Genomic DNA, 26,922 nt, shown 5'->3' with positions numbered 1-26,922 from the left:
AATGGCCAGAGAATTCAATTTTCTGAAAATGTCAGCCTTCGCTTCTAAAAAAAAGCAAGTTACTAGACCTCATGACTACAAAGATATAGCCAAAACTATGTAAGCAATAGCAGCTGGATGATTTTGACTATTTGCTTTGGGATTTCAATGCCCTGCATAGCTCCTTGCTCCTTCCCATGAATAGCAAAACAGAAAGCATTATGCAAAACCGTATTATGTATACAGGCTTCAGGATCTCTGATCCTGTTTTCTTGGTGCAGAATTTGGAAATCCTGGGCACAGGATGTTAATATGGTTGAGTGCAAAGTAAATGTAGCCCTGCTTTTATGTCACAGCAATTTCCAGCCTGTTCTGTGGCTGCATCGGGCTGCTTAGTGTGTGGCATGCAGCTTGGGAAAACTGCTCCATCACTAAATATTTTCTTTTCCTTGCCTCCTCACGAAAGCTAACATCCTTTTCCTGCTCCCCAGTAAGAAGGCAGCTGATAAAAGACCAGTTCTTGTCTGTTGATAATTTCAGAAGCTAGTAAGGAAAACACACCGAAGTCCCCGTCCCCCCGCCCTTGAATCAACCACGACCACCCCCTGCCTCTCTCCTACACACAAACTCACACACCACCTCCCCGACTGAGGTCTTCGGGGCCCCCCACAGGAACCCACATTGTCTGATGACCTTTAACATTTCCACTGTAGCTGGGAGGGCCGATAGCGTTGCTTCCGTTCTTTGTTACGTGCCATTCCTTTTTCCAAGCTTCAGCTTCAGGAATGGTGCAAAGGGGATTGCAGGAGCAATTTGATTTGAAGTGCAGGGAAGTGTAAGAGCACCAAGGAAGGAGCCCATGATGATAGCTAAGGTCTTCTTCCTCTGTGGCACCCTAGTGCTGGCGGAGTCAGACCTGCATTCAAGATACCCTGGGCATCCAGATCACAAGCAGTGGCCCCAGGACCGCAAGATGCTAACAGACCCACAGCCATCTTCTTGGCCAGAGGAATATTGGGGGAAGGAACACATCAGAGAAGAAGTCCTCCACCCGGCTGCCACCATTGTGACTGACGATGTGAAGGATTATGATGATGCCAGAGAACATCAACCTCATCATGAGTAAGTATCGGCCAAAAAGACTTTCTGTGACATCTATGTTGCACCCCATTCATGAGTAGACACATAGAAGGTTGCCCTGAATATGTCAGCTTCACTCAGAATAAGTCACATTCACCAGGGTAAGTGTGTATAGGATTGTATTCATAAGGAAATAATTCTGGAATTAGAAGGTTAGTTGGAGATTTTAGATATGCATTCTAGGAAGGGGTGCAGTTTATTCTAGAACGTCACTGGAGCACACAGCCATAGATACGGAAGCATCGCATATTTTTAATTATTCTTTTCATCTTGTAAGCCTATTAGCAACCAAAAGCAAACAAATGGGTATTAATGGTAGCAAGGGAACGAGATGGTTTGTTTCTGTTCATTGCTTAGACCTAACTTGTGCAAGCACATTAAGTTTTACAGCCATTCACCTACAGTTTAAACACACACACACACACAAAACTGATGAAGAGCTAGCCTTGGCTATTATTTGTAATATTTAGTGAAACTGGAAATGTATTTGTTATAGTGATTTATATTTCACCTTTTACTCGAGGTGGCTCACCATTTGAAAACAGAAGCAATCAAATTCGGAATAAAGCAAACAAGAAATTATTAAACAGTGTCAGTGTAAAACAGGGCAGAAGAGTTAAATGTGCTGTAGAACTTGGAGCGTTGTTCAGCTAGAATCAATTACTGGTATGTCTTTCATCTTGACTTATTCATCAAAATCAATGGGATGTGCCGTGTAATCCTATACATGTCTACTCAGAAGTAAGCCTCTTGGAGTTCAACGGGATTTACTTCCAGACGGGGTTGGTCCACCCATAAAGTGGAATCCCATGGGGCTGCACCCCTATAAGTGCCCTGCCACTGCCACAGAAGGAGAAGCTGCTGTGGCAGCTCCTGGCAAGGTCTCGTGAAATCTCAGGGCTCTCCAGTACATTTCAGAGATGTCCAGGGCATGTAAAGAGGTCCTTGGCTGATGAGATATAAAAACCAATGTAGAAAGCTTAATGAATTTTTCATTGCAATACCTCTTAGTGCAGAGCTGTGCCTGCAGCAGAAGCAGCCGCAGCAACAACAACCAACTCTTTATATTTACAACTCTGTGCTGCTAATGTTTGGTTCCTTTGCTTTGAAAGTCTCAGTTACCATAGGTAAGCACCCACCTTAGCTGAGAAATGTGGAAAGGGAAATGTGGAAAGGAAATGTGTTTGTGTCTCTTACCATCTTAGCTTACTGGCTCTCAAAAAAAAAACCAAAAAACATGTTCAACATGGTTCCCCTTCTGTGTTTGCCAAGGGTTTAAGGGTTCTCGGAACATGGGCTCATGGGAGAGGGTTGATAGAACATGGGACTCTTAATCTCAGGGTTGTCGGTTCCAGTCCCATGTTGGGTGAAAGATGCAGGAGGTGGGACTAGAGATGACTCTTGTGGTCCCGTCTGTTGAGATGTACGGCAGCCCCATATGAAGCACTCGAGAGTCAAGCTGCATTTTAAGCAGGGCTTTATTCCAGTTGCAGTCTTGCATCATCATAAAGCAGTCTTCTTACATCCAGGAATCAGCATACACAGGTGGGATTACATACAGGGGAGAAGTCAACCATACCTTTTTATACTAGCTGGCTATAAACCAATTAGGCAACACCCCGTGTCTCCTAAGGCTGACCCATCACACGATACTGAGTCAGCATTTCCACTTAGCACAGAGTGTAACTCCTTGATATTCACAACACTCCAACTACGATTCTACGAAGAGGCACAATGCAGCCACTGGTGTGCAGAGAATAAGTGTGCCAAGTTCTGAAGGAGAAATTTAGCGCGCGTGCACACAATCCACACATAGACTGTGTCCCCACATCATATTAAGCCATAAACTATCGCTTAGTGTGCACCTACTTCATTCCTCCCTGCTCATTCTGAAAGGAAACAAAACCAAGATTTCTGGCTTGGCAGAGATTGTGGTTTGCTTTGGGTCATCTCATCCCATTGATGAAATGCTGGGATGTTTGGAGTAAAAGCAACAAAGTTTGTAGTTGTTTACCTGAACTGGGCTGGGTCTATAGACGGGCAACCTGTTTTTCCTCCTGTTGGTTCCTTCTTTGGTAGCTACTTGTTGGCATGTACATTACTTCTTTTCAGGCTTATACTTCCTCCTCCTTCTCTAGTCAGACTTTCTTAGCTTGTCCTAGTGTTCCCTTAACCTCATGACTCCATAGTGGGCACACATGAGCTTGTGCCCAGGATGACATTGTTTGCAGGAGTTAATAAAAGTTAACTTCCTTTTATTCGTTCAGGCAGCAGTCTGACCAGACTACTTTCTGCACACAGCTGCAGTATATTTACCAAACTCCAACGAATGATACATACAATGTTTTTTTTCAAGTTGGTTGGCCAGGGGTGCCTCAGGACTTAAAAGAAATCCGATTGGAAATCCATAACAATATAAAGCTACCTATTGGTCCATCCCACTGAGCACGGTCTACTCCAAATGGCAGAGTAGATCTAAGCCTCCAAGGCACCAGGTAGATATTTCTGGTCCTGCTACCTGAGATCTTTTTACCAGAGAAGCTGAGGGGTGAAATGCAGAAGTCTGTGTGAAAAGCATGTACTCTATTGCTGACCTCAAGAACTGCAGCATCAATCTGACCTCTGATGATGTAATGTATGTTACATGCTGTGGTTGTGTTGGTGCTGCAAACCAGAATTATTTTGATGACATTTTGCTTGTTCATGCATGTGATGAGTTCTGAATCATATTGGCTGCTGATCTTTGTTTATCTTCACGGCATGATGAACAGGGCAGTTAGCTGCGTTGACATCTAAGTTACCCTGACGGAGCATTTGAGACACTCCCTTCTTAATGTGCCTGGAGTGGCTGACACCTGAGGACTGCAGGGCAGATTCCTTGTGGGGAGATCAGAATCAGTTAACCTCAACTGTAAGGACTCAGCTTCTTCCTTCTTCCATCTGCAACTACAACACAGAAGCCACTCTTTAAAGAGATGCCAGCACCCAGTGTCATGAAACTAGCGCAGACTCAACCCTGAAGGTGCAATTGTTTGTTGAGGCCAAATACTTGGTGACGTGTGACACATGGTTTGAGCTGTTTCTAATTGTTTTATGACAAGTTTCCTTGCACATGCCGGTGCACACACACTCCCTAATCAGAAATGCCCAGGGCATTCTTGGGTTGAAGACTGAAATCGAGAAGGCAGCCAAAGGGGGAAATGTCATAGTAATGAGTGATTTATGTAACCCTCACAGAAACTGGCTACATGCCTGTTCTGGTTACCTCTGGTAACATTTATATGCACTCCTAAATATTGTGCCCTGGAACAATTGGTCATGGAACCAATCAGAAGGGAGGCAGCCCTGGGCTAGATAACCCTCATTGTCTCTTCCAGCTCTGCAGTTCTATGAGTCTAACACTGGACTTAATCTTACCTGGTGGGACATGTAAGCATTGTTGAACTGGTTGGAAACAGTGAAAAGAGACCAAATTTCTAGACCTTACTCACAAACTAAAAATGAACAAATCACTGGGTCCAAGTGGTGTCTACCCAAGAGTTCTTTAAAAAACTCAAAAGCGAAATTCTCAACCTTCCAAGCAAACCGCACGACTTCTCCCTAAAATTGGCTTCTGCAACTGATGACTAGAAAGTGGACATCAGTTTTTGAAAAGGGATTTGAGAGGGGATCTGGAAAACTACAGACTGGATAGCTTAATGTCTGCTCTGAGAAAACTGGCTGTAAACACTGGACTCCAACTCCCATGAGCCACCATGGACCAAGGTCAAGGATGATGGGAGCTGTCCCAAACCTCTGGCCTGACCTGACGGAAAGTCAGTATGTCAAGTCCCCAGTCCAGAGTCAATCCACGTGTCCAAAGGAAGCACAGTCCCACAGAGATCCTGGAGCAGTTGAACAGAACCTCAGCTCTGTTGCCCTTTTATACTTTGAATGCTGATTGCAGCATCTGGGCTTGACAAGGCATGTGGCCCTCACCTGCTGCAAGCCTACTCCAGCTGAGGAATCACAACCCAGAGCTAGCACACCCCACCTGGCCAGCTAGGGAGCTGCCCACACCCACCTGGCCTGCCTCAGCCCCCTAGAGTGCTGCTGCTCCCTATGCCTCAGAGCCCACTGTGTTAATGGAGACAGGCCCCTCTGGCTCTGGTGATGGGTCCTGCTGCTCTGGTTCCTGTGTACTGACCCCCATCCCCTGTCATCATCTGTCACCCTGTGAGTACTTCCTACATGAACCTCTCCTTCCCCCTGAACAGCTTACCCCAGTGTGTCCCAGTCCTGACTACACAACTTGCTGGCATCCTCTTCCTCCTCTCTGTTGTGCTGCCAGTTCATGGCAGGAACTATCATCTAGCAATATCTGGAGGACAACAGTTTCCAGTTCAGTAGGAAAGAGAGGGCTCTTGTGCCACTCTAAAAACTGGGACCACCAGACAGTGGCGTCTTTGAGGGCGATAGAGAATGGCCATCCTTCACTTCTATGGGGAGAAATTAAGTGCTGCTCTAGGAAATAGCACTGAATTGTGGGGGGAAACATGCCCTGTGTTCTGTAATGAACTTGCTTCTGTGATTACCATCTTTTCTGTTCTGGGATTGATTTTGTATTTCCCTGCCCCTCCTTGCTGTTCCAATTTAGTTCTACTAATTGGAATTCATTGCTTTGATAATTTGTCACAGAAGTGGGAGGCGGTATATAAATTCTCTAAATAAATAAAAGGTACACACGCGTTCCCTCACGTACACATGCGGCGGGTGTGATGGTCTCCGTGTGGCTTTTGCACATTTTCTAAGTTGAAAGGGCTTTCCATGTTGGAAATGCGCCGTGTCTGAAAAGGCCTCAAGTGTAGGCGTGAGAGGAAACCATTGCCGTTGCCAGATGGAGACATCCGTCGGCTATATATAAATCTATCCCGGCCTTTGGATGTTTTCCCACACAAGGTCATATACAATGTTATACTGTCGGCTCATGTCTCACAACAGGTGGTTGGTTCAATGTATGTCTGGAGGAGGAGAATCTGCTATTTCAATACATTTTCCGGTATTTTGCGATGGCTTTGTCTAGTTACAAAGAAGATATGGAAAGGAAGTTTGGTGATGTGACCGGATACAAGTTCTAAGATCAGGAAATTTTGGCACTCCCTCCCCCCTTTTTCCTCTAAATCAGAAATGGCTGTGCAGGCCCCAGACGAGTGTCTAGACACAGTGGTGGGCTGGATGGGAACTAATAAACTGAGCCTGGATCCTGGTGAGGTGGCATCTCCGTGGGTGAGAGGGTCGCAGGTCTGGGAGGTCATGAAATTGCCTCTCTTGAATGGGGCCACACTCTTCCTGAAGGAACTGGTGCGGAGTCTGGGGGGGTTCCTAGATGCAGCACTATCACAGTGTGGCCAATGGTCAGGAATGATGGGAGCTGCAGTTCAACAGCATCTGAGTGGCCACCAGTTCCCCATCTCTGGAGGTTGGCTCTTGCTCAAAAGAGCAAAATGCTAGTATTGTGTCCTACGATGGTGCATTCTGATGAATTTTGGTGTCATTCATTATTTGTATCTTGGGTCTTATCCAGATGATACATTTTTCAGTTGTGGAAGCTGCATACTTCCTGAAAGACAATGCATTTTGTCACTGGACCGTTGTGGTTTCCGGAATGAGCAATCCTGACATACTTTCACTCTGTTACCTTATTTGGCCCGACTCTTGTCATCAATAGAAACAGGGACTAGCAGGCAGAGGCTGGAACTGGGCAGTGAAAATTGGTGTATTAACCTGAGAATCACATCTAGAAGAAATTTTGCCTGTTCCTTAGAGCCACAGAAGGGGCTGTGCTGGGGGTGAGAAACGGTGTGGTGTCAAGAGAAAACCATGTCTAAGCTTTTGTTCACAGTCTTCCCAGGTCTTTCAACAATGGGGAATAATGGGTTGTAATATGTGCGCTCGAAGGCTTTGGATAGCTGACAATTACTTGTTGGCATCCATCTGTCTCAGGAGACAATGGAGCGCGCCTCTGGAGGTGATTTCAAGTAGCACCGAAGTGACCTCTCCGGGGTGCAAACTTGGGCAGTGTGGATGGAGGTCCTGGGCTGCCCAGATGACAAGACTTCACTCTTGGCCTCTGTGGTGTGGTCCAAGGAAAAGCAGAGCAATACGTTTGGCACCAGCTTGGCTGCAGGAGTTGCTGGAAAGAGATGTACCAGGCACCATCCAACCGTTTTCGGGAATCCACTCTGAATTTGTGCAGGGTTTGCTCCTCAGCCTTTTCTTCTCCCAAAGATGTCCTCCAAGCCAGAGGAGGTTTAGGATTAGTTTTCCTTCTCCTAGACAGGCTACCTTCCCAGGTTGATGAGCCCTGATGATTATGAGGTACCAGCATATCTCACCTGCTTGGTGGAGGGGAGATAAACAGCTGGGGAGTTGGTGCTGAGTCTGAATTTTTATAGCTGATGACATACTTGATGCCACTTTATAAACTAGCATTGGCAGGTTGGTAGCCTGTCCCCTACTGCAGCTGTGACAGGCCAGGGAGAACATGAACAAATGTGTTTTCATTTTCTCTCTTCTCTCCCCCAGTTCAGTAAAATTCCTTGGGAGGGGGGTGGAATATTACAATGCTATAGGGGTTTTGAGGGACACAGGTGGCGCTGTGGTCTAAACCACAGAGCCTAAAAGGTAAAGGTAAAGGTACCCCTGCCCGTACGGGCCAGTCTTGACAGACTCTGGGGTTGTGCGCCCATCTCACTTAAGAGGCCAGGGGCCAGCGCTGTCCAGAGACACTTCCGGGTCACGTGGCCAGCGTGACATCGCTGCTCTGGCGAGCCAGAGCTGCACACGGAAACGCCGTTTACCTTCCCGCTAGTAAGCGGTCCCTATTTATCTACTTGCACCCGAGGGTGCTTTCAAACTGCTAGGTTGGCAGGCGCTGGGACCGAGCAACGGGAGCGCACCCCGCCGCAGGGATTCGAACCGCCGACCTTTCGCTCGGCAAGCCCTAGGCGCTGAGGCTTTTACCCACAGCGCCACCCGCGTCCCAAAACCACAGAGCCTAGGGCTTGCCGATTGGAGGGTCGGTGGTTCAAATCCCCGTAACGGGGTGAGCTCCCATTATTCGGTCACAGCTCCTGCCCACCTAGCAGTTCGAAAGCACACCAAAAAGTGCAAGTAGATAAATAGGTACTGCTCCGGTGGGAAGGTAAATGGCGTTTCAATGTGCTGCTCTGGTTTGCCAGAAGTGGCTTAGTCAGGCTGGCCACATGACCCGGAAGCTGTCTGCAGACAAACGTCAGCTCCCTCGGCCTAAAGAGCGAGATGAGTGCCACAACCCCAGAGTTGTCTGTGACTGGACTTAACTGTCAGGGGTCCTTTACCTTTTTATAGGGGCTTTGACAGTGGGTTTTTCAGTTTTATGTTTGTTGGCCTACACATCCTTGGGCTCGATTTGAATATTGAAAATTGCATAACTGCAGAGCTAGGCTAGGAATGGCTACAGGTCTCCAATAAAGTCACCTCATAGGAAATGGACCTTGGTGTGACCATGGCCTGGTACTTGTCACTGAGGAGGGAAGTCAGAGGCCATGAAGCAAGATTTATTTCAGGTGCGGCATTGTTATCACACACTTGCACACAGGCTTCCCTGCTTTCGATAGGCTGGCCAGATCTTTAATATAAGCAGCTTCTCATTTCCGACTGTCGTGTTTGGGTGATGAATGGGGGCTGCAGGAACTCTCCCAAGTGCTGGAAGTAGATAAAAGCAGTGCGAAAATCCCCACTGCTCTCCTTCTAGGGAAGCCAGAACAATGCTCAGGCTTAATTGCTTGTTTGCTTTGCTTGGTTGTACCGGAAAACATTTGTAGTTCTAATCAGGCCCCTTTTTCAAACCGTCAAGTTTGCACCAAAAGTGCTAAAAAACCCCCAAACCGAACAAACCCCACCCCTGTCTCAGGTAGGAAAAAAACAACAAACCACAGACACTGTAATCTATGTAAGCTATCTGTCTGTTGTTATTTTTAAAAAAATCTTGCAACATTTAGAGGAAGAAAATCCATCTGGCATTGAGTCCCTTGAACTTCAGCAGTGAATGACTACAAATCAGAATAAGGCCCAATGCTGTGATGGGGTGAGGGGTGGGGTGCAATTCAGGCAGGGCTTTTTTCAGCCAGAACTCAGTTCCTGCACCTTTCAGGTGGCCTTCGTCATTACAATGGTACCTCGGGTTAAGTACTTAATTCGTTCCAGAGGTCCGTACTTAACCTGAAACTGTTCTTAACCTGAAGCACCACTTTAGCTAATGGGGCCTCCCACTGCCGCCATGCTGCCGGAGCCCGATTTCTGTTCTTATCCTGAAGCAAAGTTCTTAACCTGAAGCACTATTTTTGGGTTAGCGGAGTCTGTAACCTGAAGCGTATGTAACCTGAAGCGTATGTAACCCAAGGTACCACTGTATAAGAGAAAAAGGGCGGTGTTCATGGTGAGTTCTGGCACCTCTTTCTAGAAAAATAGCAATGGGTTCAGGGAATGGTGGGCCACTTGAAATAGCTCTGTGGGCCTGATCCAGTTTATAGGCCGTGGGGTTCCTTGCTCCTGGAGTAGGTGGAAATCATCTCCACCTGGAGACAGACAAGGGAGAACTTGACAAGAAAAGCCAAACTGCTGCCATTCCACGGGGTATCGGCAGGTATAACATTGCATAAAACAGGGGTAGCCACACTAAAAGCCCAGCTCTGAGTTGCTGTGGAAATTTGGTGGACACTGAGGAGAAATTCTCTTGCAGAACATATGTAAGGGATAAGGTGGCCTCTCAAGCAACCTGGTCCTTATATGTTTGTTCTGAAACCTTGAACTTGGCTTGGTAACAGATTGTCTACAGGATCTGCCAAAGTGTTATATGCTGGTAGAAGTTTTTCTCCAGAAGTAGCCGCTGTGTTTTGGACGAAAACATATTTAAACAACTGAAGACCTCCTCCTCTTCCTCCTCCTCCTCCTCCTCCTCCTCCTCTTCATCTTTACAACTGCCTTCCAAAGCTAAGATTATTTGGCCCTTTGAGATTTATGTTGATTTGGCAAAGGGGCATCATTGATTGGTGCGATTCCTGAAGGGATGGTTTCAGCCAAGTCATAGAAAGAACAAGCTCTGATGACAGTGCTTTAGAAGGAAACATGGAGTTGTTCAATTATTCTAGCCAATGGCTTTGGACTTGCCTGCACAGGGTAGCTAATGTAAGGGAAATCTGAAATCTAAGCTGCAGTTACTACAGCGGACGATCCCTTTGCGTAAAGACGAAACCAAAATGCAAACCACTTTCTGAATTGGCTGTACCTCTTCTGTTGCGGTGGCGATAATGCGAATTAAGTAGGAACAAAAGATGCTTTCAGAAGAGAGAAAACATTTTATCATTGCATTAATCTAGTGCAGGGAAAGTCTTGGAAACATCTCAGAGGATCAAAAATCCATTTTCAGCCTGCCATCTTGTGACCTCGTCTTCCCGTAATGCTTCTGAATTGGCGCCTTTGGACTTTGGTCTAATGAGAACGTTTCCCATTAGGAGACGGTGTCATAAAATGGGTGATCTCATCCAACTACACTTTCGTAGTAGAGAAACCCCATGAAACCATCACCCCTAGGGCCAGCCAAACGAATGTTGCTGCCTGAGGCAAAGGACAAAATGGAGTCCACCGCCGATCCTGTATCTCACACGCATTTAAAGCCATAGAAAACCTCAAACTCAAGAACTTGAGAGAGCATCTTCTCCCCTATCTACCTCCCCATCTCCCTAGATCAGCAAAGGAAGACCTCATAATGGTTCACATGTTGGATGAGATATGAGGTGTGGGTCCCTGGGAAAGGCACTTTTCTGTGGTGACTCCATGTCTATGAAACTCTCCTGGCCCAATTCATTCTTTTAGACAAAAGGAAAATATGTACCTCTTCCACCAAGTCTTTGGAAGTGGAGCAAGGAGGGTGTGTGTGTGTGTGTGTGTGTGTGTGTGTGTGTGTGTGTGTGTGTGTGTATTTGGGTTTTCCATGTATACATCCTCTAACAATATTTCTCAAACAATTTTCAATATTCCCCCCCCTCCTCCCCTGGACTTCCCTCATATTCCCATTTTGTTTTATTTCCATATTACCCTGTGTGTTTCCCCCCAAAATTTTCCCAATACATATAATCTTACTTTTTGTTATATACAACTGTGTTTGTTTATTCAAACCTGGAGGGTTTGGATCAATGTTATGAGTTTCCCCTTGATGTATTGTTGTTTTATAAGGTCTTAAAATCAATTTGGTATAGTTTTCCTTAAGTTTGTACTTCTTTTGCTTCTGTATACTGCCCTATGACTGTAGGATAAATCAGGACTCATATAAATCTGTGAACAAAAGGAGGTTTACCTGACGCCTTCATTATACACTTTCAGGTGCCAAGCTGAAATATTTCTCTTCAATCAGGCTTTGGGCTGGCAAACATCCTATGTCCTTTTATGTTTGCGGAGGGGCATTGTTTTGCTTTGCTATTATTCTTGTTTTCATCATGTGTTTTGCGTTTTTACCATGTGTTTTTATAATGTGAACCGCCCTGAGATCTACTGATGAAGGGCGCTGCACACATTTAATAACTAATAGTAAAATAATGAATAAAATAATGCAGGTGCTAGGCAAACCTTTCTGGGGAGCACATTCCACAACCAAAGTGCCACCACAAAGAAGACCCTTTCCTGTGTCACCACCGGCCTCACTCTATGTGTGTGTGTGTGTGTGTGTGTGTGTAATTTATTAAATTTATTAATTTTTCTGTTTTACAATTTAAAATACTCATTTTACATCCTTAAGATATCAATGACTTCTCTTTCCGTGGTTCATTTTACATATCATAAATCCCTGCATATTTTACCAAAACTATACCATTCAGTATTCCATTATTGCATCCATCAAAACTTATTTATACTGTTGAACTTATCTTAATGCCGCCAGCGTGGCACAATTTCCCCCCAAATATTCAATAAACGTTTTCCAATTTTCTCTAAACATATGTTATTCTTGTTCTCTTATTCTATGTGTTAAGTCTGCAAGTTGTGCATATTCTGTCAACTTAAGTTGCCATTCTTCTTTGTCAGCACCTCACTCGTTTTCCATTTTGGGGCTAACAAAACACGGGCCACAGTTGTAGCATACATAAACAACCTGTTCTGACACCTGGGAATTTCAGTCTGAATTACCCCCAAAAGAAAGGACTCTGGGTTTTTTGGGAGGAAAGTACTTTTAAATGTGCTTAACTTTTGGGTGGATTGCGACCCTTGTTTTCAGGGCTTGCTTTCCTTGGTTTCCTGCCTCAGTGTACTGGTTGCTAAGTTCCTGCTCCTGCCAGAAGTGACCTCAGCCTCCTTTCTCCTGCCTTACGCACTTTCCCATTGTTTCTGCCACTCGGCCTTAAAGCAAAAACTTTCCCATGTATGGCGATTATCAGAGATATCAGTTCCCACTGGAAGATATAAAACTGCAGCTAAGTCCAGCCATTCTTTCATAGCTGCGAGCTCTCTCCACGCCGACAGAAAGCCGCCCAGTTTCAATGCAAATCTGACTCCAACAGCTGAGTGGAAAGGTCTCCTGACCTTTCTGAATTGCCTGCATGGCGCTGGTGGCATTGTGTGGAAACGTTACATTTTGTGTTGTTGTCTGCTGGCCTGCCTACTTCTCGGGAGAGAGAGGGATATTTATATCAGCACAATGTCGTTTCTCAAGAGAGCTCATTCGCAACCTGTGTGCCAGCACAGTTCTATGTGCAACACGATGGGAGGCCCCTCTGCAAACAGCATTTTGCAACATTGCACAGGCAAAGGGCAGCCTTTTCCATGTTTGCAAAAATGCCAGAGCATAGAGTCTGCCAACTGTTAGTTTCAAGAAGGTGAGCTTTGGGACCAGTTCACAGCACAGTCTTCACTAACTCCATGTGTTGTTGAACTACAACTCCCATCATTCCTGACCATTAAACCATGCTGGCTGGGGCTGATGGAGTTGGAGTCCAGAACATCTGAAGGGCACCAGGTTTTGAAAGGCTGACCTGTGGATAGGAGAGGAGAGGAGGAGATTGGATTTGATATCCCGCTTTATCACTACCCTAAGGAGTCTCAAAGCATCTAACAATCTCCTTTCCCTTCCTCCCCCACAACAAACACTCTGTGAGGTGAGTGAGGCTGAGAGACTTCAGAGAAGTATGACTAGCCCAAGGTCGCCCAGCAGCTGCATGTGGAGGAGCGGAGACGCGAACCCGGTTCCCCAGATCACGAGTCTACCGCTCTTAACCACTACACCACACTGGCGCAGGGTAACCAGAAGCAAACCAGGACAGGGGTTTTGTGACTTTAACAGTGCCTTTGAAGAGTGGATTTTTTGCCACGACACACGGGAGACTGAAACCAACAGAGGAAGCATTTCATTAGCAGCATGATGCACTGATTGGAAAAGCTCCCCCTGTGAAATTCTGCCTGCTGTGCACTCATGAAAGGGACATAGAGGAGGGAATGTGGACCACTAGTACCAAAATGTAGGAGAAACCGACCTACTAGAAATGATAACCAACACATTTAAACTAGCAAGGGGACAAGCAAAGGAGGATGCCTTCAGCCCGGTGTGGCCAGCCTTTATTACGAATACAGCACAACAACACAATGACCTACTCCCCCACCCCAGCATATGACTCAGGATGGTTAATCTGACTCAACAATCTCCCCTCACTCCACATTCAAGCAAACCACACTGCAATCAACCAGAGGCATCCAACCAAGCCAAATGGAGCCTCCAATCTCTCACAATGCCAACATTGTGACCAACCTTGTGATGCTGACACACAAACCCTGCACAAGCACTACGCAATAGAATGGAAGATCAATATCCCCCATCACTCTCCCCCCTCCTCTTCCCCCACCCCCAATTATATGACAACAGTGTCTCATACCAAATGTAAACAAATTGTGAACGAGACTCTATGAATTGAAAGTGAAGATGCTATATGTACAGTGGTACCTCTGGTTGCGAATGGGATCTGTTCCGGAGGCCCATTCACAACCTGAACAGAATGCAACCCGCACCTGCGGGTCACGATTCGGGGCTTTTGCGCATGTGCATGACATCATTTTGCGCCTCTGTGCATGCGCGAGTGGCGAAACCCAGAAGTAACCCTTTCCGGTACTTCCAGGTCGCCATGGGATGCAACCTGAAAATGCACAATCTGAAGCAAACGTAACATGAGGTATGACTGTACTTTCCTTTGTTTGTTGCACAATACAATCTTTAATAAAAACTGTTTGCCTGATATAGAGGCCAATGGTAGCTGTTCTCACAATTCCTGCCTGCGTTTCCCTCTTCTCCCCTAGGAACTGGTGCTCGTCTCCGCAGTCCCGCCTGGTCACGTATATTGCTGTTTGCAAGACAGAGAAATATGTAATTAAGTCTCAGCAACCATGTCCAAATGGGACTCCAGATTGCCAGAAGATCATGTAAGTCTGACAGCCTCTTTAATGGGGTTTTGTGATAACTTTAAGGCCTTGCCTGCACTATGAATATCCTGGAATTGGGAGACCCCTGTTCCCCTCGCATTGCTTTAGTGCCCAGGTTATTTGTTTCTAGAGATGACTAGAGGGAAGAAAGGGCAGGTTGCAAGCTGGATGTGATTCTTAGCCCAAGCCACTTGCACTTCCCCTATATGTGCAGAGGCTGCTAGAGTGCTCCTAGAAAAATATCCCAACACTCCTATGAGTCATAAAGAGATCGTTATCCAGAAAGAAGGATGGAAAGAGGTCAGAAGTGGGACCTCTCCTCTTGCGTGCATTCCTGAATGCTATGCTTTGCTGCATGCCAGCTCCCATGAGGATGAGGCATTTTCTACCAGGTTTCTCATGGAAGTCCCCTCCCCCCTATAGGCTAGGTTGGTGTCATGGACTGGTTGGATGCAGAGGAATGGCAGGAGGAATCAGCTGGGGAACTACCAAAGGAAGGATCAGAGCCCGAGGAGAAGTTGTGGGACAATGGTGAGGGGTCAGAGGGAGAAGACTGGGAAGAGGTGTCGGAAGCTGGAGGGGCAACAGGGCTTAGTGAGCTGGGAGAGACTGTGGCAGAGAGAAGTTGAGAATCGCAGGTAGAAGCTGACGCAGGTGAGGTGGAGGAGGGGAGGCCAAGAGGCAGTGATGAGTCACGGGTGTCTCCCCCTCCTGCTGTGACAAGCTCCCCTCCTCCCATCTCCTAGAACCAGAAGAGGGCTGAAATGGGCAGAGCAGCAACAGATTGCATGCAGGCACAGTCTCCAATTGCTTTGGGAAAGCCCTGGAGAGGAGGAGACTTAGATGGCTATGGGAAGGCAAGGCGTTTCAGTCTCAGCAACTGTTTACATGGAAGAAGACTGACAGGGACAGAATCGCAGTGCTCATTAAGTCAGTAGTGATCGTGTTTTTGCTAATAAAGCGTTAAATTCTGAATTGCGGGTGATTTACCAACTTGTACGCTCTGTGACAGTTGGCATATTTCTTTATTAAAAAGCCAGGGTATCAGTATACCCAATTTCATCATCTGAAATTTTGTTTGCCTGCTATCTCTCAAGTGTTTGCTTTTCTACCTCTAGGTACAGAGCGGCTTTGAAGCCCATTTACCAGGTTAAACAAAAAGTCAAGAACATTTTGTATTGGAAGTGCTGCCCGGGCTACTTTGGCAGGAACTGTGAACATCACGGTAAGCAAGGCCCTAAGGTGAATAAATGTTAAGGCTGGACACAGCTGTAGTGATATCTCATAAAATATACTGGGGCACTTTATAGGATGCATCTAGTTTGTGCTGGGCATGCGCTAGGCTTGTTCGGTCGACCTGGGATGTGGGTGGCGTTGTGGTCTAAATCGCTGAGCCTCTTGGGCTTGCTGATCAGAAGGTCAGCGGTTCAAATCCCTGCAACAGGGTGAGCTCCTGTTGCTCTGCCCCAGCTCCTGCCAACCTAGCAATTCAAAAGCACACTAGTCCATGTAGACAATTAGGTACCACTGTGGCGGGAAGGTAAATAGTGTTTCCGTGTGCTCTGGCTTCCATCACGGTGTCCTGTTGCGCCAGAAGTGGTTTAGTCATGCTGGCCACATGACCCAGAGAAGCTGTCTGTGGACAAACGCTGGCTCCCTCGGCCTGAAAGTGAGATGAGCGCCACAGCCCCATAGTCGCCTTTGAGTGGACTTAGGTAAAGGACCCCTGGATGGTTTTTACCTTATTTATCCCAAGGCCCCTTGGGTCACCCCCCTTGCAATGTGGAAGTCACTGCAGTGCAGTCTGCTCCTTGCTACACTGCAAAGGTAACAGCAGTGAGTCTTGTTCAGATGGGAGAAGGAAAGGGATGGGCAGAGAATCATAAAATTGGAAGGGACCCCAAGGGTCATCTAGTCCAACCCCCTGCTATGCAGGAATCTCAACTAGATCATCCATGACAGGTGGCCATCCAGCCTCTGCTTAAAGACCTCCGAGGAAGGAGAGTCTGCTACTTCCCAAAGGAGTCTGTTCCACTGTCAAACAGCTCTTACCAGCAAAAAGTTCTTCCTAATGCTTAGTCACAATCTCCTTTCTTGTAACTCGAAGCCATTGGTTCAAGTCCTACCCTCCAGGGCAGGAGAAAGCAAGCTTGCTCCATGTTCCGTGTGGCAGCCCTTTAGATATTTGAAGATAGCTATCATATCTCCTCTCAGTCTCCTCTTTACCAGGCTAGTATTACCCATTTTGGTTTTTTCCATTTCTCAAATTCAGTTTTGTTGGTGGTGTTGTTGTTGAGGAAAATCATAAAAATTGTCAGCATTTAGTGCAAATTTCTCCTAATAAACACATTTTATGCTGTGTTGACTAATATACATGTTTTCAAGCAGTTACTCCTGATAGAATGCGTATTTTTATGTGATTTTCCCACAAAATATGTGCATTTTCATAAACACTTTTCCTGGATACACATCTTTTTGCATTTTTGTCTTCTTCTGGTAGAGTAGGGGGATGAGATTGGCAGAGGTTGGAGAAGTTGGCAAAGTTCCTATTTTTATTTTATTTTATTGCATTGACTTTAGCCTATGTGCTTTGGTCTCATTCTGCCCCAACTGCTGCAATATGGGGATAATATTGGCCAACCTTACAGGGTTGTCATAAGGATTCTCAGAATGATTGTGAAGTGCTCTGAATACTCCTAAAGTACTATACTGATGGTAATTATGTTTATTTATATATTAGGTGCTATAATTCTAATTCACCAGCATGTCTGGAAGCAAGAGATTAATGCTAGGGATGCTTTATGAATCCAGACTCTACCTAAATGAAAAGAATACCCTCCCCCACAGTGCTGAACTGCAAAAAGAGAATCACTGACTTGGGAAACTTAATTTGCAGATCCTAATTTTCTTCCGATGTCCACCAATCAGCCGGAAAGCTGGGAGGAAGAACAAGAAGAGTTCTCCAGCCAGAGTACGTTTTAATTCAATATATTCTTTCACCATTAGAATAATGCATCCCTTAAACCGTTTATCCGTCTGCATGACATTTCTTCATAGGACAGAATATTTTTGAAATGTATGGTGTTGGTCTATTCAAGCAAAGCATAGCTGCCTGAATATTATTATTATTATTATTATTATTATTATTATTATTATTAATACAGTGCAATCATGTGTGTTTTACTTAGAAGTTAACTTCACTGAGTTCAGTGAGACTTACTGCCAGGTAAGTAAGCATAGGGTTGCAGCCTAATAGAGCTTTGCAAATGGATGAGAAACTAATGGCCCAAATCTCCCTTACGTTGCAGTCATACCTCGTTACGTTAGGTTCAGGTTACGTTTTTTCAGGATACGTACCGCGGCGACCCAGAAGTAATGGAATGAGTTACTTCCAGGTGTCGCCGCTCTCGCATGCGCAGACACTCAAAATGACATCACGCGCATGCGCAGAAGCGGCAAATCACAATCTGCACAGGTTGCATTCTGTTCAGGTTGCGAACACGATTCCGGAAAGGATCCTGTTCTCAACCAGAGGTACCACTGTACTTGAACAATGGGTGTTGTAATGTTTCTTCCTGACATTTCTCCTGGGTCTATAGGGCTGGGGGTGGGGGGCAGAGTGGAGCAGGCAGCTGTTAGCTGTGTGCAAGGGTGCTCTGCAGTGTCTTCTAATGCTTTCCTCCAAGTAATGCTACCTTCCAGGCTGAGGTACGTTGTAAATGGTTTCATTTGTTCCTGCCCTTTGTCGTTGGGATCAGGAGATATCGCAGAAGCCCAAGAAAGCCACGAAGGCCTGCTGGAAGATCTGCAGAACGATATTCACCAGGCCACAAGCAACTTGGGAGTCTTACAGAAGGTGCTTCATTATAACAGCAGCAGCACAAGGCGAGCAGCGAGCCACAACCAATCAGGTGAGAGCACAGCCACAAAAGGGTGGGCAGAGTTGGGTGCACAAGTCATTGACGGGCAGGACTCTTGACAAACTGGAGTGTGACTAAATGAGGGCACGTTGGGGATCTGGAAGCCAAGCCCTATGCAGAATGGTTGGAAGTGTTGTGCGTTTAGCTTGGAGAGGTTTAAGAGAAGGCATTTGTATTTTCAAGTTTTGACATACCCCTTGCACTCATAGTCCTGGCTGCAGCCGAGAACCAGATTACAGGTGTGTTTACTGTTCGTAAAGAAGTATACTTTAAGTAGAGCAGCCTAAATGTACGAACTCAGCAACTGGAAAAAGAGCAGGATATAGTCAAGATGTTCTTGCAAGGCAAAGGAGCTGCAACAATAAATCCAGTCTGAGAGCAAGCGCCAAGGTTCAGGAGTCTGAGAATAGCAGCAAGGGTTCAAAGACTGCACGGGAGCTGTGAAATGGTTCCAGCAAGTTTTGCACCTTGCCACATAGTCTCTTTCTCCCCTTCTGAATCCTTGTCCTCAAGTGCCTTCCACTCCTGGTCTGAATCAAGGGTGCTCAGAGGGAACCATGACACAAAATTACTGGCCGTAAAAATCTGCTTCAAAATCTCCTTCCCCAGCTCAGTCATCAAGCTCACTGTCTGAGCTTGGATCAGCCCGTTTTTCATGGGTTACTATGATGATAAAATGGGTGTGTGGATGTGTCGAGCACTTAAGTCACTCTGAGCTCCCTGAAGGAAGGGTGGCAATTAATTGTATTACATAATAATTTGTGTGCTGCTTGCCCTACCCTAAGTATATTTGCTGGGGGAGTGCTTGAGCTGGCCTGAGTGTTCAGGATTGGATGAGCTATGAGTCCATCATTGGCATCTAATGATTATTATTAATTGTATTTATTAGTCGTGTTTTTCACAAAAAAGCAGCCCAAGGTGACGTACAAAGTAGTATAAGCATTAAAACCAGAACAGAATAAAAACCTAGAATCACATACGTTCCATCCAAGTAAGAGGCCACAGATATCTAAAACCCTCCTACTTAGTTGGCTGAGGGCCTGGTTTAAAAGAAATGTTTTGCCTGGTGGCTGAAACTAAAGATGGCACCCTGTGTGCTTCCCTTGGGAGAACATTCCAGAAGCAAGGGGCCACCACTGAAAAGGCCTGTTCTTGTGCCTCCTCCCTCAGATGGGGCATGTGCAGAAGGGTCTCAGATGATGACCACAGAATCTGGTGTGGCTCATGTAGAGAGAGGTGGCCCTTGAGCTATTGGGGTTCCTGAGTGGCATATGGTTTTACAGGTCCAAACCAGCACTTTTGAGTTGGCTTGGGCTAATTGGTACCCAATGCGGTTGTGCCACAATAAAGTGTTATCTTCTTGCACTGTCTTGCTCCAGACAGCAGTGCGGCCATTGAATTCTGCACCAGCTGCAGTTTCCGAATTGACGTCAAAGGCGGGCACACAATTCTAAAGGAATAACTGCCCACGTTACCTTATATTGTTTTTATTTGTATTTCAGAAGTACAGGAGCAATTCCTCCAGCAAACACTCTTTCCCCACGTGCAGAGTTTCTTGAAGGAGCATTTCGACCCAGTCTGGGCAAGCTTCAATAAAAGTCTACAGGATCTTTCTGCTGCCGTGAAAAATCTCTCAAAGAACGTCGAGGCCAATCGGAAAAGTATAGAGATCTTCCAAGAAAGCACCGTGCCCAAGAAAGATTTTCAAGAGTTGGGAACGAAGTTTGAATCCAAGGTTCAAGCCAACCTTTTGAGAGTGGACCATGTGAAGAGAGAAATAGAGAATCATTTACACTCGCAGCAGGCAGCCTTGCACTACAATCTCACCATGATCAAAGCAGACACTGATCTGAAGCTCAAGAGACACCAAAAGACACAACACTTCTATTTGTCAGCCTTAAACAGCAGCCTGACAGACATGAGACAGCAGCAAAACAAGCTTGAAGATGAGCTCAAGACTCTGAATAGAAATTTAGCAGTATACCCAATACAATTTGGCAGCCAAAACGAAGCATTTATTGAGAGGGACATTCAGATCCTCAATGAGACCCTGGCAGCGCATGCACAGCAGCTGACCAAAATTTTTGATGAGTCTGATGAGGACTACACAGAACTAAGCGATTCCATTGCGAGCTTGAAAGCCACCTTGAAGCACGACCTGGAGGAGTTCAGAGTTGATTTAATAGAGAAGAGTCTTATAATAGAGGAATACAGGGATGATCTGGAAAGGAAGATTCTTGTTCTCAACAACACTCTGTCCAATATTGAAGACAGCCAGTGGGATTTAGAGAGGTCTCTGAAAGCATGTCATTGCGAAACACCATCTTCACCTGTTGTTACAGAGGATCTAGTGAACATCACTCAGGTCAACAGAGAAGAAATAAAGCAACTTGAGGCACGCTTAAAGGATCTTAATGCAGCTTTCCCTATTATACATCAGGTTCTAGAAAGCCAACAGAAGCAGAGTCAAAAGCTGGAAGGTGGCATGTCCCTCCTCAATTCTCATGCAGAAAAGCTGTCTGACAATATTGGCATCCTGGAAAAAAATGATGAGAAGATGCACGGGCATATCAAATACCTCAACAGCTCTTTTAACTCTTTGTTGTTTGATGCAATGAGACATGAGCTAGCACTAAAGGCCTTGCTTGGAGAAGAAAACATGGAGATCTTGTTGGAAGAGGACTCAAGTCCTGTAGAATTATCCATAGAGCAGCTTCAAAAGACTATCAGGCTAATCTCTGACGAACTCAAGGAGCAAAATTATACACTGGAATATCTTATGAAGACAATTCACTCTTTGGAGATGATGGACCATGGAGACAACCCCAATGTCCATATATCTCTTAAGCATCCTATGTTGGAAAGGAAAACAGAGGACACAGTGCAGGAGGTTACCACCCAACGCAGTGGAGTGGAACACATGGAGCCAAACCATGAAGCTGCCATGGAGGATGCTCTGGATAACCCAGCATATCACGATATCATGACTCTGAAGAAAGAGATTGGGCACCTCAGCAGGGAGATGCATAAATATAAGTTGCAGAGGGATCATGCCAATTTCTGCTGTAATTACACCATAGCCAGCCTAGTGGAACCACTCAGTGGCTCAGTGGAGAATTTGAGGGAAGACCTTGTGTCAGCCCAGCAAATCCTTGAAGAGCACCTGCAGATCTTTCAAAAGCTGTTTGGAAGCAACAAGGAATTAGCCGCTGCAAATGTAAGCTTGGATGTCACAAAGATTCAGTCGCTGGTGGGCAGGAGGATGAGGAAGCAGCTTCAAGAGGGGCAAAAAATGAGAGACAAGAAAGAAGCCAGCAGTCGTAGGGAAGGTACCTTAAACGGAAGAAACAAGATACATGCAGAGATCCCGGAGACAGGTACGTTTCTTCCATCAACCGCCTATAATAACCTCATCATGATCTACCCACCTGAGGCTCTCTAGATGTTTTGGAGATCAGGCCCAACCAGCTTGGGGAAGTTTATTATATTTCAAATATTTCTTAACTACCCTCCATCAATATGTTCCAGGGTGATGCAAAAGAAGTGTAAATATTTCATTGACAGTGGTACCTAGGTTGCCGAACGGCTTGGCTCCCAAACAAAGCGGCTCCCAAACGCCGCAAACCCGGAAGGAAGTGTTCCAGTTTGCGAACATTTTTTGGAAGCCAAACTTCCAATTGAGTGCAGGAAGCTCCTGCAGCCAATCGAAGCCGCCTCTTGGTTTTCTAATGGTTCTGGGAGTCGGACTCCCAGAATGTATTAAGTTCAACAACCAAGGTCCCACTGTACTTATAAAAGTATTTATATACTGCCCTCTCGCCAAACATCAGGGTGGTGCACAATACCATAGAAATATCTAAAAGCAATTTGATGAAATTGTTGGGTATGCAAGGGACAGCATAAAGGAAGTCTCCAAGAGATGCCTGCTGAATCTCTGCTGGAAGGGTGTTCTACAGCATGGGAAGCCCTGGTTAGAAAAGAACTAGTTCATACCCATGAACAGCTGCTGCCAGTCTGAGTAGGCAGTTGTGGGCTTGGCCAAGGGCAGGGAGCCCTGGGACCCTCCATGTGCTGCTGGACTCCAGCTCCTATCAGCCCCAGCTAGCATGGCCAAATGGTCAGGAATGATGAGAGTTGGAGTCTAGCAACATACAATGGGCCAAAGATTCCCCCATCCCTGGCAGACAAATAACCTGACCTAGCATAAGAAAACTTCTTAAATTTCAATTGCATTAAAGCATATGATATTGTTGTTGATTATGATGATAATACCCCACCCATCTGGCTGAGTTGCCTCAGCCACTTTGGGCAGCTGCATGTCCACAGGAACTTCTAGATCTATTTCACATTTCCTCTCGGCAAACTCCACTCATATTCTGAACTATTGATCAGGAAGCTTCTGGACTCCATCAAGCCAGTCCTGTCAATAAGTACAGAAGAGAACATTTAGTCCGCTACGCTCTGAATTTTGACGGAACACGTCCTAACAAAGGCACAAGAGCCATTATGATGCCAGCACTTTCTGAAGCTTAGCATCAAAAGAGCGTTTTCAATTTAAACCAGAGTTTGCTTGGAGCGTGGAAAGTAGGTAATCCATTGCACAGAAAGAAAATAAGTAGGTATTTAGAATTTGTTGAAATTCCCTCTTCTATAGGAGTGCCACTTTTGCCATGCCACATGCTGGCAAAACTCTGCAACAAAATTCAATGGGATTTATAAATGGCTTACGGGGTGGGTTTGCATGGAACAAAAGGGCACATAAGATATTGTCAGCAAGTTTCACAAATGGGAGCAAGGATAATACTGAGTATTTTAAAGTCCTATCCTAGCCAAACGAACCTTAGTTTCCACTTGAATTGTTTTGAACTACTGTATTTCCTGAAAGGGCGGCACGGGTGCCGTAAGATGGCCAATTATGTAAAACGGTGAAGAAAATAACTCAGGGAGTTTGTGCTAAAGAGGTACAGAACTCAACAGTGGTTTCTTGAATTAGTTTGCTCGTTGAATTACCGTGTAGCTCCATCTCCTGGCAGAATGGTGCTTTTGTTTTGTTTTCCCTGAGCTGTGGTCTAGAAAAGTGTGTTTCAGCATTTTGACAACTGGGAAAACCCATACAAAATTCCAGAGCCAACCTGCAGATTTGGTAAGATGGTCTCGCCACCCCACTGCCCCCCCCCCAACATCCCCTCTTCATCAAGTGGCAGCTATAACAAATGCACACGAAGAGCCCCTCCTCCCCAAAACCATTATCCTGTCATAGTTGCCAACAGTGTGCCATGGAATATGTAGTTTTTCACGTTACAAAAGCCCTTAGAGCAACTACCGCTCCTGTAAGCCCAAACACCTAGTCATGGAGGGAAATAAAAATACCTCCACTCTTGCCTCCCCAAACATTCTCCTCTTGCCTCATCCCAGTACCTGGCAAAAGGGGGGATGTGGGGCAGGGGTGGCTTTGTAATGTGAGGAGGCGGCAGTGGCAAATCCAGGAATTCTCCAGCTGTACTCAATATCCAAGCAGGGAAGAGTTTGGGGAAATGGAAGACTTACCTTGTTTTTGAGATGGAAGCTCACTTCAACGCCTGGCTGGGAGACACTTGAAAGCATCTTGCCCGATAAACTGGAAATGTTCTGGGACTTTGGATAACTGTATGCACTGTATGTAAACTCTCCCTCTCCCCCATCTAGGTACATATGTGGCCTTTTATGTGAGGTATTCGGAAGCCAGAGGAGAGCTGAGCCTCAATGGAACATATCTTAATTACGGAGGGGGTTATTTCCCTGAACACGGCTACTTCAAGTCTCCTCATACTGGGGTTTACCTTGTTGCCATCAGCGTGGAGCTTGCACCAGGACCAGCCTTGGGGCAACTGGTCTTCAGCAACCGGCAAAGAATGACGCTCATCGACACCAAAAAGAGAAAGGCAAGTGGAGGCTCTCTGGCTACTTTTGCACTTGTGGAGCTCAAGAAGGGTGAGCTCATGTGGTTTGAACTGGTGCAGGGCACTGGAGCGAAGCAGAACCCAGCTGGATTAAGCATGGCGGGATTTCTGATATTCAAAACTTGAAAAATAAAAGGTCCCAAAGTCATAAATGATACTTTCCTATACACACACGGCTAACCTGTACTAGCCCAAAGACGGCGAGTTTTGCTGTGTGCACTTTTAAATGTAGTCCCAGCTCTTGATTCGCCTCAGTGCTGCTTCCTAGAAATAGTTCAGTCGTTGCTTAGCAGTGTCACAAATGAAGAAGAAATGGAGTTTGTATGTTGCAAAAGCTTTATGAAAGACGTTAGAGCAAGGATGGGTCACTTGTGGCCTTCAGCTGCTCCTGGACTCCCAACTCTTCTTGGCCCTAGCCATGATCAGTCAGGGATTATGGGAAATATCAGGAAGCCCCAGGTTTTTCCTGCTCCATCCCTTTGATAGTTTATCATGCATTTGATTCTATTCTTCCTCTTGTCTTATTTATAAGAACATTGTTCATTCTTCACCGGATATAAGTTTCCAGTGGAAAATCATTCATTTCAAGATTTATTTTTTTATATAAAAAAATACAGGACAGGCCCTCCTACATTTAAAAAAAAAAAAACTGGCATGGTGACATTCTCTGTCATGGAAGCGATATCAGAAAACACACAGGAGGGACTTTCAGGTGAACAAAATGAGGCATTTCTATTCCTAAAGTGTTATGAAATTATGGTGTCTATACTTACGAGAACTGTATCACTTTGCGTACATTCTCAATAAATACTCTTTGTTTTGTATACCTGGCTGTAGTTTTGCTTTGCACATTTTAATAGTTCAAGTGCAGGAATCATAAAGCTTCCACTGATAAGCATTTAACCCAGTTTCATGTAGATGTGCAAATACTGGACATCAAATGATTATTTCAAGGCCAAATTATTTTGAATAAAACTCCTCATATGCATGATTCCAGCTAAGTTCCAAAACTGCAGAAAGATAAATGTGACTCTACATTAGTTTACTAAACTATGTGTGTGGTTTGTTTTATAAATGCTACAGAAAAAGGTTCAGCAGACAGGGGAATCCTAAGGTTTATGCACGAAAGTAATGCACAACTTGAGGTAAGCAGTCTCACATGCTACAGGGGAGATGGAAGAACAAAACAGAAGGGGTAACATTTTTAACAGCAGCCTGATGCTGTGTACGAAGTATAATTCTGCACTCAGTTTCAACAGATTTTTCTTGTAGAATGGTGGAGGGAAACTTCTCACAAGGTATTTTGGACCCTGGTTTGAATGCATAGGAGTGCACATTGTTGCAATTATGAATGACCTGTTTTACTTTAAAAACACACAGAATCAGTGAATGATCAATGCCTGGGGCTCCACTTTTGGTGCATCTGAAAAGTTACCAGGAAAAAATGACGTAAGGAAGCAATTATTATTTTGTATAGTTGTACCTTGGATCCCGAATGCCTTGGTACTTGGACGTTTTGGCTCCCGAACGCCACAAACACGGAAGTAAGTGTTCTGGTTTGCGAATGCTCTTTGGAGCCTGAACATCTGATGGAGCTTCCACAGCTTCCGATTGGCTGCAGGAGCTTCCTGCAGCCAATCAGAAGCCATGCTTTGGTTTTGAATGTTTTGGAAGTCGAATGGACTCCGTTTGACTTCCAAGGTACGACTGTACTTCAGTACAAATTACTTGGGAGACATGATCTTCAGCACTGATTTTAAAGGCAAAGCATATGACCATGTGTGCGGATGGTTGATCACCAATATGCAACGGTTAACAAACAAATATATTACTAATGTTTACTAAAATAAGGTTATTTACTTAAAAATGATACATTGACATAAATTTGTGTACAGAACAAAGCAATTCATGGTAAACTTAAGGCACCTTTTAAATCAGATGCTGTACAAAAAGACACTTAGCCTGTTACAATTAAAAAACATTCTAAACTTGTGGTATATATATAACAAAATGAGTATAATCATACTGCTTCTTTCACCCTCTCCTTTTTATTTACATCTTCTATAGGTTAGCTACATTATTCTTTCTGTATACAATATAGTACATTTTTATATTGGGCATGGGTAAGTCAGAGCACAAAACATGAATACAGTATGTGGGCATCTATATTGCATTCAGGGGTACTATACAAACAAGGCAATTGTTCAATGAGATGATCATTTGAAGTATTGTTAATTCCACATTTGATACAAGAAACAAGTCTTTCATTTTGGGCACAATCCACCAGAAATTTTAACACCAGTTTAGAATGAGTGGGAGTTGTGAAAGAACACTCCTGTTTACACAACAATCTCCCTTTTATTTTACTGAGGCTTGTAGTAGAGAAGTGTCTGGTGACCTGTCCCGTCTCTTTTTCTACAAACTTCTGCAATCCACCAAAATGGGTTTTGGAGACATGATTTAAGTGA

General features: G+C 45.1%; 1 protein-coding gene across 1 annotated transcript; it reads left to right on the top strand.

Moving 5' to 3' along the window:
• Positions 1–615: 615 nt before the first annotated feature.
• MMRN2 (multimerin 2) lies at positions 616–25,278 on the top strand. The gene is made up of 7 exons (XM_081913550.1): positions 616–1,101; positions 14,473–14,595; positions 15,714–15,820; positions 17,492–17,566; positions 18,354–18,506; positions 20,018–21,892; positions 24,201–25,278. The coding sequence occupies exons 1-7, from the start codon at positions 839–841 to the stop codon at positions 24,578–24,580; spliced, it is 2,976 nt and encodes a 991-aa protein (XP_081769676.1). The 5' UTR covers positions 616–838; the 3' UTR covers positions 24,581–25,278.
• Positions 25,279–26,922: the final 1,644 nt, after the last annotated feature.

This window comes from Podarcis melisellensis (genome assembly GCF_964234715.1).
Source record: "Podarcis melisellensis genome assembly, chromosome: 5".
Classification (NCBI taxonomy): Eukaryota; Metazoa; Chordata; class Lepidosauria; order Squamata; family Lacertidae; genus Podarcis; species Podarcis melisellensis.
This window is presented reverse-complemented; position numbering and strand designations above follow the sequence as displayed.

Bases quoted from the DNA above. Each gene is read 5' to 3' on its own strand.
- MMRN2 (XM_081913550.1), top strand. From the start codon at position 839: ATGATGATAGCTAAGGTCTTCTTCCTCTGTGGCACCCTAGTGCTGGCG. The intron at 14,596-15,713 runs GTAAGTCTGACA...TTCTACCTCTAG, and splicing joins CCAGATTGCCAGAAGATCAT to GTACAGAGCGGCTTTGAAGC. The intron at 17,567-18,353 runs GTACGTTTTAAT...CGTTGGGATCAG, and splicing joins AGAAGAGTTCTCCAGCCAGA to GAGATATCGCAGAAGCCCAA.